The 15,092-nt window shown below is 39.2% G+C and overlaps 1 protein-coding gene across 8 annotated transcripts in view; it reads left to right on the forward strand.

Annotated features, from left to right (window-relative positions):
• The window catches only part of NAV2 (neuron navigator 2), a 241,580-nt gene that overhangs the window by 205,546 nt on the left and 20,942 nt on the right, over window positions 1–15,092 (forward strand). For all 8 annotated transcript variants that reach the window (XM_076343813.1, XM_076343814.1, XM_076343816.1 and 5 more), the window contains 7 exons: window positions 3,012–3,064; window positions 5,168–5,191; window positions 5,311–5,385; window positions 9,948–10,031; window positions 10,629–10,740; window positions 11,234–11,379; window positions 14,014–14,186. In XM_076343813.1, coding sequence (XP_076199928.1) covers window positions 3,012–3,064; window positions 5,168–5,191; window positions 5,311–5,385; window positions 9,948–10,031; window positions 10,629–10,740; window positions 11,234–11,379; window positions 14,014–14,186 — 667 coding nt within the window. The remainder of the gene's footprint in view (window positions 1–3,011; window positions 3,065–5,167; window positions 5,192–5,310; window positions 5,386–9,947; window positions 10,032–10,628; window positions 10,741–11,233; window positions 11,380–14,013; window positions 14,187–15,092) is intronic.

Genomic DNA, 15,092 nt, shown 5'->3' on the forward strand with positions numbered 1-15,092 from the left:
CAGCAGGGCCAGGATTAATTCTTAAAAGCCTTTTCTCTTTTGTCTCCGTAGTGTGAAGTACAGTCATGTTCTCTCACAGCACAGCGTGTAGGTCGAAATGGTAGTCAGCCTTGCAGTACATGACTCTTTTGATAGGAAGGGTTTCAGGACTGGAGAGATGCCAGCAGGAGCAGCCTCCAAACTACCCAGAACTTCAGGGGGAAAAAGACAGCCTAAAACTTAAGTGGTCTCTTGGCTATCCAGTTTCCCCGCTTCCCTGGCCATCAGTCTTCCCCAGGAGCTGTGCTGCCGCTGGCTCCACCCTGATACTTCAGCCTCCTAGAGAGAAGGGAATTCAATTCATTGTCGTTGGGGTACAAATTTTTATTCCTTTTTGTGCTACTGACTGCAATACCTCTTGTTCTTTCTATTCTTTGGACAGTTGATCTTTTCTAACACTAAAAATGATACATGCTTGCGTATGCATTTATAGTGCTTTAAAATAATAGCTCCAAAACAATTTGGGTTTGTAGCCTGCATGCAGATGCATGTTAACTGCAAAAACCAGGAATCACATCAAGAGCATAACTGCCTTCAGGCTCCTAATGAAATAGCCTTAAAGTAGCCATCTGCAGATACTTTAAAAAGAAATGGCACAAAAACATTAACTCCTTAGTTGTCCTTAAAACTAGAAATCTCAAATTAAACACACATTCACATGACGCAGTAGTGATGTTTTACAAGGCAGGAGTATGATTCCCAGAGTTATGTGTTCCTTCCCTTTTTTCATTTTGAGTCTCCTTTCCTCTAAAGTCCCGATGTGATCTTAAAAATCCCAGTTGATGCTAACTCAAAAATGCCTGTGTCCCAATCCATTGCAAGGAGATCTGTTTCTTCTCTGGCCAGTTGGTATGGTTGCTTTCTTGAATATATCTCTATTAGTAAAAACTGCACAAAGGAAGAATATAGAGAGGCAAACCAGAAAATAATATTATATTCTCTGTGTGAGTCCTTTGGTGGTGTTGTGCAATATTGCCTGCGCTTTGGGCTTCCCATCTTAAAAAAGATGATCCTAAGGGTAAAATGCAGGTAAAAAGAAAAGTGACGTGGAGATCTTAAGTGCGTAACATCCATGGTATGAAGAGAGTTAAAACAGATTAGGAATCTTCAGCTTGGAAAAATGATAATATATAATTTAGTGCCTTATAAAGAAGGTGGTTATCCATTACTTCTCATATCACAGGGGTGTGGAGACACTCAAGGAACTTATTGACTGATTCAGCAGCGAGTCTAAAACAACTGCAGAGAGTTATATTTCTAAACACAAGAAGATTTTTTTGTTACAGACAAAATGTGTCAGTGGATTCAGAAGTCGTTAAGCGAGTTGATGGTAGGTAGGTCACAGCAACTATGAAAAATAATGGTCTGACTGCAGTTTCCATCTCAGGAGTTTCTATCTCTGCTGATTCCCAGAAGATGCAAAGGTGTACCTGGGGAAAAATCACCGGGTATCTGCCGCCTCCTTGCATTCTTTTCCCTAAACATGCACTGCGGTTGCAGCCAGAGATGGAGCATACGATTAGACAGACCCTGGGTCTGATTCACACTAGTTATTTTTATGTTCTTAATGCAGTACAGTCCTTAACATCTAACTATAAAGATCATTTTAATTGAAAATATGATTAACCAGAAAAAGCAAATGGGTGTGAGGTTTTTTTACTTTCTTGTGGGTTTTTTAAATTGTCTTAAATTCCTCCAGAAGCTGACTTAGACTTTGTTTACTTCTCTTTCCAGCCTTGCCTTAGGATATAATGTCAGTGGGAAAGCAGAGCCCATTTATTATGAATGTAGGAGAACTGCAGTAGGTAATTAGAGCAAAGTGGCAGCTTTTCTAAACTGTTTTTTTGGCTGGAGGATTTAGATGAAAGAAAAAGTGATTCAACACGACTTCATATGATTTGTATGAAGTTACCTGAAGTTTGAATGAAAGTTTCAATTAAATGTATTTTGTTTCTAAAAATAAAAATAAAGGAAAGGTAATTTTGCGTGTTTCAGTAGCAGAAAGAATAGCTTCAGGTAGGTTTTTTTAATAGTATAATCAAAAATAAAATGATGTTATATGTAAATCCTAACACCGGGGTGACGGTAACAACCTTGAGAATCAATGTATATCTTTTACTGAATGTATTATTTAAATGCAAAAACTGCTTGAAACGGATTCTTTTCCAGAAAAGGTTTTGTGGCCATGTTTTCACTCTGGTAATTTTTCTATGAGAGAACGAACTTTGCCTTGTTAAAGAAATGGCATTGCTTTAAAGAAAGACCAAAAAACCCTGCAGGGTTAGGGAACGTTCAGCTCATCGCTGCCCGTGATACAGCTCCCTTGTACGCAGCAGAAGGAGGATACAGCTGCATTCAGAGGGCAGTTCTGAGCCCCAGAATTAGACAACGGTGTCTGCCCTGGGTGCTCCACATCTTCTCCTGGCACATCTGGTTACACACTGGCGCTCGCTGGGTATCGTGGTCTTCTCAGGACATCTCCATCTTGGTCTGCTGCCTAAAGAAAACAACCCGCCCCCTCAATCTCATCTAAAACTGAAAAGGAAGTGCTTAGATTTACTTTTGTAATCTCTTCTGCATTTCAGTTAGTTTGTTGGTTTTTTTATCTCAAGTAAGCCCTTTTGCAAGAGTCTTAAGATAAGCTGTCCAGAGAAATACTTATTTCTGAATAAATCTTCATCGAAACTTTTATTTTTAATCTTCTTGACCACACCTCATTTTCCCAAAAAACAAGTATTATTAAATTGTTAAAACAGCTTTACCAAATCAAAGTTTACGGATTGTTATTACCTGGCCACGCATTCTTCAAACTGTACATGGTTGGTGCAATAATATAATTAAGTTTATGATGGATGATGAAATTTGTGAAAGTATTTCTTCAGTAGGCTGGTTGTTGGCAGTGGATGGTCTATGATGATTCCACTGTGTGGTTACTGTGTTTATATTCATTGTGTTTATTTTCTTTCCTTTAGTGCATGGTTCTTCTCTGTCTTTGGTGTCCAGTACGTCATCTATTTATTCGACGGTGAGTATAACGACATGAACAATTTGGGTTTACTAATCAAAATTATTGAATTGACTGGTCTTATTGTGCTAATTATTTTTGCCCAAAAAAAGCACTTTTCATTTGATTGTGTTCTGGATGCTAGCTATGAAAGAAATGTTTACGTTCATAAGGATGTCTGTGGGTATTTAGCAGTATCCTCATTAAACACAGACGTTAATGGCCTAAAAGCAGCAATTTATTTTTTGAGTCAGTATTTTACAACTATGCTAAATAAGTTTTGCTACAAAGGACCTCAGTAGCTCTGGGGAGATTTTAACTTCATTGCCTAAAGCACCCCAAAATTTGCTGAATAAAGTCATTCCAGCCTTGTATTAATGATTTGTTACTAAAGATGTTTGAGTAAGTTTTTTAATGCACAGATTTTAATAATTCTAAAGAAGCCATTTGTTCACTATGCCAGTAATATTTTCTCCAAAAGTATCTACTCATTTAGGTTATCTGATCCTAAAATAAGGCTTACTGGAGTTTGAAAATACAGGGTTTTTTTCAAATGCGTGTTACATTTGCTTATTTTCTTCTAATAGTCTCACGAAGGATTTTCCATTTAAACATATACTATGGAAGACTTTGTCAGTTAAGACTATACCTGTGCTGTAACGGGGAGGTGAGGCTGCAACACACAGACCCTGTCTTACCTAGCTTTTCTCTAGCTAGTTGGAGTGTTAACTGCAGCGACCCAGGGGCACAGCAGGTTCCAGCCCTCACAAGACCGTACAGAAGTATTTGGCCCTGATGGTTAATTCCCAGTGGCTTCACTGCTGTTAATATCCAAGCTAGCCAGATTAAAGGTGGCTCATGTATTCCTGGCTCGCTATGATCACGGTTTTGGGGGTTTCTTAAAGCACAACCCTTTTAAAAAAACAGTGGATAACAGTTACTTCTGAAATACGTGTTAATTGAACAGGATCTTCAATTTCAAATTCTTACGCAAGTGTGATGCATCTGCACACTTACCACACATGCACAGCTGAAACAAGCCTATGTGATACAAGAGTACGTGGAAGAACTTGCTCTTAGAAGATCATGTATAACTGTCTGTGAAGTCTGTCAAGCCAGCATAGTCTTATTTAGCGTTATTTCACATACATGTTTCACTGTTAGGAAGTTACATGTGTAACATGGCCTTAAGACTTGATAATAAGTTGAAAATACCGCCTTTCATTATTGACCTTGCCTCGAGCAAGGTCCATATGAAGCCAAAACAGATAATGTCTTGGTAGGATGGAAAACAGACCTTTTCCTCTGGACTGTTGTTTATAACCATGAGAGCCACAAGGAGAGTACCCAGCAGCTGCTGTCTAAGCTTCTGGTTTCTGTGCTTGCTGCCCAGGCACGAGTGGCTCTTAATAGTGTGGTTTGATGGGTATAATTTTCACGGTGGCTGGTAGTGGACGTGTTTACATAAGGACAGTGGAGCCTGTAACCTCCTACCATATACTTCTCTTTAGCTGATAACTTTGGTTAGAAACAAGCCGTAGTAGCCACGATTTTGTCATGCAGACCACAACGGGTGGTCAGTACATCCACTTTGCATCCTCAGAAAACTAGTTGTGTGTCCTCAGTTTTTCATCACCACAGTGCCTAGGCAGCACCCAAGTGGGAGTAATTTATTTTTTTTTTTCCCCCACATCACTTTGGAATGCAAAAACGTGATCTCCATCCCAAGGAGAGCTGAGCATGGGAGGAAGAGAATTGCCTAGGATCAGCCATGTCCTGTGACAGTCCTGGCTCCTCAGAGCCTCACGCAGTCCCTTATGCACAGAGCCAGGACTTCACCCTTCCACGGTTCAGACTCAGAGGTGCGCGGGTCGGCAGGCTGGGAAGTGGAGCCCAAATTCCTTCCTGCAGGAAGAAGTACTGTATGAGCAGCCTGTTTTCTTTTTCCTGAAGAGTAAATAAATTAGGAGATTGTCTTAGGTTGAATATGGATGTGGGAATCCAAAATAAGGAATTCACATTAGAGTTTTTGAAGCGCAAAAAAAAAGTGAAAAATTTGATAAATTTGTCAGGCTGGTTATGTTGTAATATCCTCACGTGTTTTCCTCTGTTTTTATTTTATAGCCTGAAGAGAAGTGCCAGTCAGAGGTAAGAGCACATCGTGTTTGACAGGCATAAATGTTCTGTCAAGACACTTCGCATTTTGTGTCTTGCTATTTTATTTCTCCGTATTATGGTGCAGTAAAGTGCTCTCTTAAAATATACAGATTCGCAAGCTACGAAGAGAGTTGGATGCATCCCAAGAAAAAGTGTCAGCTCTGACAACTCAGTTGACTGCCAATGTGAGTACAACTCGGAGAACAAACACTAACAGGGAATGCAATTAGCGCACCAACTACCACCCCGGTTTTTCTAAGTGACCAAAAGATTTCATGTGTCTAACACTCGGTTCACATTACCTCTGTGTTTAAAAAAATAACTACATGCTTGTGGGACCTTTACAAAAATAACATCCTCTGTCCTATTGAATTGTCTTATGCCTTTCTTTAAATACTGAATTACAATGTTCATTTGGCTTTATAGGTATGTAAACCATCTTCAGATCTTGAGAAAATCATTGAGGACGGTGTCTTTTTTTATAAGTAGTGTCGTGTTTTGTCATTTGGGTGGGATGAGATACAGATGAAGGTTATAATCGGTAGGAATAAAAATTGGTGGAAACGTGGATTGAAATGCATTATACTTTGCTGTTGCATAAAGATGTGGGCTAATGGCATGATATGTAACAGTGGCATAAGGGGCTCTGAGAACTAATTTACAGTTACAGAGTGGACATACCTGATTTTTACCAGTGTGGGCAATACTTCTGCTTGTTTCCGCTGAGGAATTTGGTGAGTAAGTAATACAAAACACTTGGAAAAAAAAGATTCGGAAGCCAGGAGGTGTTGAGGCAACACTATGTATGACCCTGAGCAAGTTTATTTGTGTGTTCTGTGCTGTAGTCACAGATAGCAGAAATCTGCAAAACAGAAGCTTGCTAGAAAAATAAGCAATTCTAGAGTAAATAAGCTCCAGATGAATAGTCATCAGATGGGATCATACTGACATCCTGGTTTGTGGGAATGAATAAACATCGGAACACATGCTACTGAAGAGGACATTCCTGTCCATCAGCTCTCTGAATAGGTGGAATACAAAACTTGACACAGTAAAGGACAGCTTTCATCTGAGCAGTAATGCCTATCACAAGAAGGATTCAAGGGGAAATCTACTGCAGTGTTCACTGCAGGCACTTTGTCCAGCTTGCAAAATGGAAAAGGAAAACCAAGAACACAGTTAATAGAGAAGTCAAATAAAAGGGCTTTGACTGCCTGTAACCACTCAGTCACTTTCCCAAGAGGAAAAGAAAAAATTTAAAAAATCTTCCAAAAATTAAGTCTTACGTTTGCCTTCCAAATACAGAGAGGACTGGATACATGAGTTGGTTTTCATCCAGAAGCTTCTTTTACATGTGAGAAAGCAAGAACCAGATTCTCTTGTGTACATTTTTTTTTTATCATGTTGTTAAATAACCCAGCTCGTGTCCTTCAAACGAAGAATTTGTCAGCTATGCAACTCATCTAGCTCTGCCTTAGTTTTGTTGCATTCTTCTTCATACGGTGTTCGGATTCAGCAGGCTGTTACTCAACACGGGAGTTAGTAGCCTGTCTCCAAGAGGAGTGAGTAGCACAGGCTACCGTGTGCCTGCCCCTGCTGCCGTTAATTTGCCCAAGAATTTGTGTGCGGTTACTACCACTATCTTTGCGGAGAACAGTTTTTAACATACGCTGCTGCCGTGCATTTTCGTTTGTTTGGGGGTCATTCGGTTTTTTGTCGTCGTTGTTTTGGGGAGTTTTTTCCCCAAAAAAAGCTAGCATCAGTTATTTTGATAATACACCATTTTTGCTTCATTCACTTTGCTAAAATTTGGGGGGTTTTTATTCATGCTATTTAAACTTTTTAGACTTTGACCTGCCCCTTACTTGTCCGTAAATGAGCTACAGTCTGCTGCAGAATATGTTGCTATAACTGTCTTAGTAATATATTTCACTCTCTAGCCACCTCTTTTCAGAGAACATACTCTTTTTCCATGTAAAAGGCCAGGTCTGTTCCCAAAAAAGTTAAGACTAATAAATGCTCTTTGTTAAAGACACTGCTTTATGGACATGTCCTTTACACAAGATTTTTTTTAAAAAAATGCTTCTAACTTAGGCAATTTGAATTAATCTGTTTGTTTAATTTATTAATTTTTTCCTGAATTTTCCTGTATACACACTGCAGCTTTTGATGCTTCTCAGGCCATCAGGGGCAAGAATTTTGAAAAGGTTTTGCTCCAACTGGGAAGTGAAGACAACAATTTTCCATAGCTCACTGAACAGTTTGCAGGGAGGAATAATTTAAAGGTGCCTGATCTGGTTTTGAAAGATCAATTTTTTCTTAAGGTTCAGGTCAAAGAATTAAGGGTTTGTATCCCATTGTTAATCCATGCGGTCCCGCTTGCCCATTTATTTTTTGCTTTTGCAAAGTATTGCTGAGGATTCCTGAATATCAGTTTTGGTTTTCCCTGTTCATCCTCCCCAACAGAAACTTTGCAGTCTGTGTTTTTAAAATAAATATTTAGATTTTCAAACGTGTAGTGTGAGGGTTTAAATTACTTTTTGCTATTTTCTCACAGTCTCGGCTCTGCTTATTTTCACCGGGGCGGATGGGAATGAGAGATGCTCATCCCCGTGTTAATGTACTGCTCATGTTTGTTTTCATTGCGAGTGTGAGAACAGTTATTTAGGATAAGTCAGCCGTGTGCTGATGACGAGTAAGTCTGGAATAGCTCTGTGAAAGGTTTTGCTATTCTGTATATATTTAGGTAAGAGAATGTCCTTTTCCGCTTGGAAAGATTTTGCACAATTTTACTTGTCGTTGTGTGTATAGAATTATTTTTCATAGAGAAATACTATTTGCTATGGTTAGCGTAGATGATTATGGCTAATGAGACAAATACATATTGAACTATGCCTGTGTTCAATTGCATATGCAACTGCATATGGATATATATAGATATACATGTATATCTATAAATAGACAGATAGATATACCTGCATATCTATAAAACAATGCCGTATCATGGCACTAGAAACTTAGTACCCTTTTACCGAGCTTCTTTCCATCTTCTCAGTCTACTTTTCCTTCCTTTTACTTCTCAGTCATTTTCAGTTCTTAGCTGATGTCCTTAATATAATTGACATTGGGTTCTCAGTGCTTCATGGGAAAAGAACAAAGGGTAATTGGCCAAGCACCGGGGAGTTTTGGATGATATTTAGCACGTGGACCTTAGCTGCAAGCCAGGTGCACTCAAATGTTGGAGAAGTCTTTGAGTTAGATGCAGGTATATCAGCTGATAAAGCATCTGGCAGACTGGCTACAATGCTGCAGTAGTCCTGCCTCCATCCTTACCCCTCTCTGCGGAGAAGGCATCTCTGGACTGAGCTGACTGACTTGGCTTTCAGAGTTCTCCCGTCGGGTAGCACAGTGAGAATCTCCACCTCTGTGACTTCCAGTGTCTTTTTGCCTTAAATATCCACAAGGAAAATAGTGATCTAGTTGGAGGGAAGTTTCTGCCTGGCCTTCCTCTACCTAAAAACTTGCTTTATATTTTATTTACTGTTTTCTATTTTATTTTACTTTTTAGGGTATCCTCCTAAAACTTAGAAGGGACATTTTGGGTTTGTTGGTACTCTCTGGAAGAAGATTTAAACTTTTTGTGAAAAGCTCTATGGCAAGAATTAACTACTTAACTACTTGAGGGTACCCGAAAACTATCACTAAGTAACCTTTTACGTGTTAATAATGGCCCACATAAAAAGTCAAAGATCAAGTCTGATTTCAAAAATGAACAGCAGATGTTTAGAATCTCTCTACATTTTGTGATGGGAGGTCTTTACGTGTCATTGCTTCCAATAGCTTGGGGACGTGGCTAGATAACCAAGGACATCCTTCCGTGCCTTTTCGGTATCAGGAATACTTTCAGGTGACAAGGTGTATTCCCTAAAGCGTCCCTTAAAAGCCTCAGTTAACTTAATTTGTGAGATGTTTAAAAAAAAAAATTTAATCTAATGTGTCTTTTTGTTTCAACAAAGTGGCAAACGGTGTTTTCCATTTATCACAAAAGCTAAGCAGCTTTAAACAACTGAGAAAAGTATATGAACTAGATTAGTTTGAGATGTGGCTCTTCAAAGGACCTTAACTCCTAGGGACCCAGAAGGTGGTTTTGTTCTCAGATGTATTCTGGATGTAGGATCGCACATTTTACAGAATAAATGAGAATTCCAAACTGGAAAAAACCCCAGCTTTGCTGTTGTGTTAGAGTATGTCTGAGGTAACTGTCCTGGCTATCGAAATCAAGGTATCAAAGAAGTGGATGTAGCAGCTGACTGAGGAGCCGCCTTCAGGAAATCTCCTACTGCTGTGCCAGGTCACAGCATTGCTCCTACGTCTGTGTTTTCTGAAGCGTTCGGTAGCAGCTGCTGCCGAGCAGGGCATGGTTTATAGCCTAAACCCGCATCATTTCACAGTGCGCTGCTGGTAGTAGTTGTACGTGAAAGGGTTGCCATTTTCTAAAATTCTGAAACTGGGCTGTTACCTTCGGCATTTCTAATTTTCCACGATTAAATTGTTCCTGGTGATTTGTTAGCAGACGTTTTCACAATGTATGCTCTGCTCATTTGACCTTTTCTAATCAGTGTTATTTTCTCCGTATCATTTACGCAACAAACAATGCAACGCAGGAGGTGGTCCATTTAAATACCTGCAGAAATATTCTTGTTTTGGGGGGAGAGAACAAACTACTTCTATATGGTTTAACTTTCAGGCTCACCTGGTGGCAGCATTTGAGCAGAGCCTGGGGAACATGACGATCAGACTGCAGAGCCTGACAATGACAGCAGAACAAAAGGCAAGCTTGAAAAGTATTTGGGGAAGTCTTAACTTCTGTTTCCAGCATTGCCGCTCATGCTCCTGTAGTTGTGGGGAAGAAAAAAATCACATGCAGCGTTTCCTTAGTTTCCTCAATTGTGGTGATGGAGTAAAATGTAATAAAAATTGTCTACAATACTCCCTTTCCTTACTGGGATGTTGTGACAACTGATCAGGTATAAATTGTTGCTTTGGACACAAGTCTTCAGTATTGCATGTTTTTGTAATACATTTCTTCCCAATGCATCCACACATGCGCACGTTCAAGAGAAACACCAAGAAAAATCCTTGCAAGACAGGCAACATTGGGTTTTTGGACAGTATACTTGAATATGCATTATTTCTGTATTACAGAGCATGTACCTTTTTTTGTATCTTAATAACCAAGCTATTTTGCAGCCTATTGAGGGTGTGCTTCCCCAGGTATACCAAACCTCATTTTCATCTCCTTGTACATATACATTCCATAAATTCTCTATCAACTACCAGTGCTCAGATTGAAGTGTGGCTTCTTCGGAGCAGGTAGATACCATCTGCGTTTTCCAACGTATCACCTTTTTTTTTTTTCTTATTCAAGGACTCGGAACTGAACGAGTTAAGGAAGACTATTGAACTACTGAAGAAGCAAAATGCTGCTGCCCAGGCTGCCATCAATGGAGTCATAAACACACCTGAGCTCAACTGCAAAGGTGAGAAGCAAGCACTACATCTAGCAACTGTGCGGTGCTCATGGGACTTTAGACCTCTTGGTAATATCTGATGTAACCATCAGAGATTAGTTTTGTTTCATGACTGTGCTCTAGTTACTTGTTTTGGTATCATGGGGATTTGAAATGAGTACCTGTGTAAATAGTGCCATCAGTTCTGCAGAAGTAAATGGACCTGTTAGACACGAGAAGGCATTTTAACAAAGCTTTTCCACCTTCAGTGTGAGTTCACTGAATTTACTACAAGCATTTAGTAATTCACCCACCTAGACACTGATGTGAAGCAGCAGAGAGCAGAGATCCCCATTTCAGAGCTGTCAGGCACTTGGCTTTATTTTCTTCGGTGTTTTCAGTAATTTCCAATATAAAGTCTGAATGCAGTCCTGTCTTACCTCACTTCTCTTACTTATCCCAGTAATTGACACTTATATCAAACTTCTTACATAATTTTGACGCTGCCTCCATTCACGTTCAGGACCCGGAGCTGCTCAACCCACAGACCTGCGGATCCGAAGGCAGCACTCTTCGGATAGCGTCTCCAGTATTAACAGTGCTACCAGTCACTCCAGTGTGGGAAGCAACATAGAGAGTGATTCAAAGAAAAAGAAGAGGAAGAACTGGGTAAGTGTATTTTAACAGGTTGCGTGAGGTTTATATAAAATTGTCAGAACACGCACGGTGAAATCTAGCCACTCAGCTCCTCCTTCCTCCCCTCATGCAGCAGGTCAGCACAAGGACTATGCACTGTTTAAATCCTGTGTAAACTCTCTTTTGAAGGCTTAATTGAGTCGTAAGTGATGTATATGCTTGTGTTGACTCTGCCTAGGATTGAATTCTAGCTTAACAGCCAAAAAGCCGGTCTTAAATTAGAAATAGCTGTCAAAGATCAATTCTGGCTAAAATTAATATGATGTCCAACCCCTTAGGGAAAACTCGACGTCTGTCATTAAAGTAAAACAAACCTACAATGAGAGATCATTCTTACTTTTTTTTTTCTTTTTGGCTCGTAGGGCTTTTTTTTAATTGAACATGTTAAATGCTTTAAGAACTCTGTTTTGAACATTACCTTGGAGTTCTACAACAAAAAAAATACCAATTTTTAAAAATTTATTATGATGGACATTTATTTTGCAGGATTTTGCAATACTTACCTGTCATTTCCCATTTTTCCTTCTTTGCTCATCATGTACTGTGTACAAGGTACCCTGTACTGGAGGAAAGGTACATTATATTAAACTCCATTTTCAATTAGACCATAACTGCCTTAGTGACCTAGTCTGATTGTAGTTTGGACTAAAGACCCTAGATCCTTTATTGTAGCCAGTAAAGCAATCCACCCTTTCCTTCCCGCTGAATTTAAATCTCCCTGGATCTTTTGAGTGTACAGACAAATCTGTATAGATACAAAATGTGGTTTGAGCTGGTAAAAGCTTGATTTGTATTTGCACAATAGCCTCTCAGAAATGTTTATGAAACTCCTGAACTGTAAGAAAAAAACTTCCTGAGCAGGTCCTTGTTTTATTTCTCTCTTATCTCAGTGGTTTCATTTTTATATCTTGCCAGCTCCTTCATTACAGCAGCATTTCCACTCTGCCCCTTAAAGAATTGGTTGAATGGAAACAACGTCATCTCCAAATCCTTCTTGTGCTGGGTTATACCTTAGTTATAGACAAAGTAAATTGCTGTAACTTCTAAATAGCTAGCGATTCTTAATTTGTGACACAAACCTTTTGTAATCATTAAGCCTTAGTTAAGATAAACACTTTTTAAATTTTTGCTTTAGCCTCTATTCTTTGTTATTGTAACCTAGTAGATATTATCCTACATCAGCCTACACTTCTCATTCATCTGATGACTATTTTTAAAGAAGGTTAAGGAAACATCTCCTTATTATAAAGAGAAATAAATAAAGTTTTCATGAAGTAGAAGAAACAGGACAGTGTTTTTATGTTGTTATTAAAAATGAGTACATCATTGCTGTAAAATAAAGATTGGAAATTAAATCACTAAGTTACTGAGAAAAATATATAAGTTGAGTCTGATTCACACATTGTTTATTCCACAAATACTGAGGAAGTTCTCAGCCGAGACCTTTTTGTTATATGTAGAAACAACGCAGCTGTCCATTCAGAGCTGAAACACCAGATTTTCAACATTTCTCACTTGTAGGAGTCTTTGCCTAGTTTAAAAATAACTTTCAGCTCATATTAAGCCAGCCTGTTTACAACATGTAATTTGCGATAGCGTTCAACGGTATTCATAGAGTATCCTGAGTTGGAAGGGGACCCATGAGGATCAAGTGCAAACCCTGACTCCGCAAAGGGCAACCTGAAAGTTAAACCATCTATCCAAAAGCGTTGTCCAAATGCTTCTTGAACACTGTTGAACTGTAACTTGGGGATAACATCCGTTTAATCACATGTACATTCATTCTTTCTGTTGTTTGGAAATTGACAGTCACATTAAAAAAGGTCATTTTAGCTGCAGGTAGGTAGAAAAGATCCAGTCTTTTCATCTCGTGAAATGCCTGTTCCTGCAAGGAAAAACACAATATTAACTTGGCTGTTAGCCAAAGCATTCTGTCTGAGCTAAGGAGAAAATAGAATTCAAATAGTTAAGAGATTTGGGTCTGGTGTCTCCCTCAAGTAATGCAAAAAATGACCGTATGTTGTTTGAAACACCTGGTTTTGGAAAATAGAGGGTTCCAGTTTTAAAGTAACAGTTGGTCTTTGTTGATTATTGGTCATGTTTGTCTTAGAAATCCAAAGCTTCCCTTATCACTGGCTTTATCTGTTAAAACATGTCTTTTTTCCTTCCCCCACTTCCTTTTGCTTGCGCTTCTTCCGGCAGGTCAATGAGGTAAGGAAGACCTACTTTACACTATGAGATACAAAGCTAACCATCCATTTACATCACTAACCATTTCAGCATCATTAACCTTGTCTGAGCCACGTTACGTTATAGCTGCAAGTTGTTACAACATCGCTGTAAAGCTTGTTGCACTGAACAGAATTTGCTATAAAACAGTTACCTTAAAAATAGGAAGCATTGATATCCAGTCCTATTGACCTTATTAATCTCATAAAATAGTTACAGGAAAGAAGCTTTTTTTATTCTTTTTTACCCGTATTAAAGTATATGTGAGTATGGCTGTATCATTTGGAGTATTTGCATGTTAGAGTTTTTACTCTGTGGCTTTTTTTGCCTGGTTTCGTTCTTAATGATGTGCCTACTGTTGTGGTCTTGTTTTTGCAGTTACGCAGCTCCTTTAAGCAAGCTTTCGGTAAAAAGAAATCTCCCAAGTCAGCATCTTCTCATTCAGATATTGAGGAGATGACTGATTCTTCGTTGCCTTCTTCACCAAAGCTACCACACCATAACTCCACCGTTTCAACACCATTGCTGAGAGCTTCCCATTCCAATTCTCTGTAAGTGATTTTTTAATTTTTAAGTAGAAAATAATAGAAAATGGAGTGGCAGGCACCTTGCTGCACTGGTAGAGGAAAGGAGAAATAGCAAGCTTTGGAGAGATCCAATGTTTTCCATGCTAGCTTTACAGGACATCTCTAGGCCACTTTACAGAAGCAAGCAGAGGCAAAACGTACCCTACACCATCCTGTCCCCTTTGGTTCCTCTGTCTAAGAATCTGCACATCTGTGTAAGCACTGCAAGAGTCTGACAGCTGTTCAGTTACATGCTAAAACCAGCTCTTCACCATGAGGCCACAGCAGAAGACAGTGGGCCAGACAGGATTGTCTTGGTAGACCAGGGCTGGTCTGTTGCCACTGATCAGTCCTACTCCCAAGCATCGCTTACATTATCTCCCAGAGGGGGGCTGTGTTTTGCTAAGCGTTTTGGGTAAAATCCTTAACCCTGTCATACTGGCAAAAGAATGGGCAAAGATCACACCTTCAACTACTGCCTATTTTGAATGTTCTGAAGTCGAAGGAGGTTACAGGCAGAGGACAGAAAAGTTGAATTTATATCTTCAGGGAATTAAAGATATATAAGCTGACTCCCAAGCCGGTACCTTTGCATTAGTGTCCAGGAAGCCAAAATCATTGCATCATTACTGGAGTATAATTTAATATTTCATTGGGGTGCTCTCTCAGCAAAACATACTGAGTATGAAGAGTATTTATAACCAGGGTGACCTTGGAGTGCAGAATTAATTGGATCTCTTGCTGTTAATGAAACAGGCCAGGCCAAGTCTGGGATTTTGTTTTCTCTGTTGGCTAAAGACAGCCCATATTGTACTAATCCGCAATGATGAGTTCCCAATTAAGTTGACAAATTCAGATAAAGGTAAGGATTTACTGGAAATCACACAGCAT

This window comes from Aptenodytes patagonicus, chromosome 7 (genome assembly GCF_965638725.1).
Source record: "Aptenodytes patagonicus chromosome 7, bAptPat1.pri.cur, whole genome shotgun sequence".
NCBI lineage: Eukaryota > Metazoa > Chordata > Aves > Sphenisciformes > Spheniscidae > Aptenodytes > Aptenodytes patagonicus.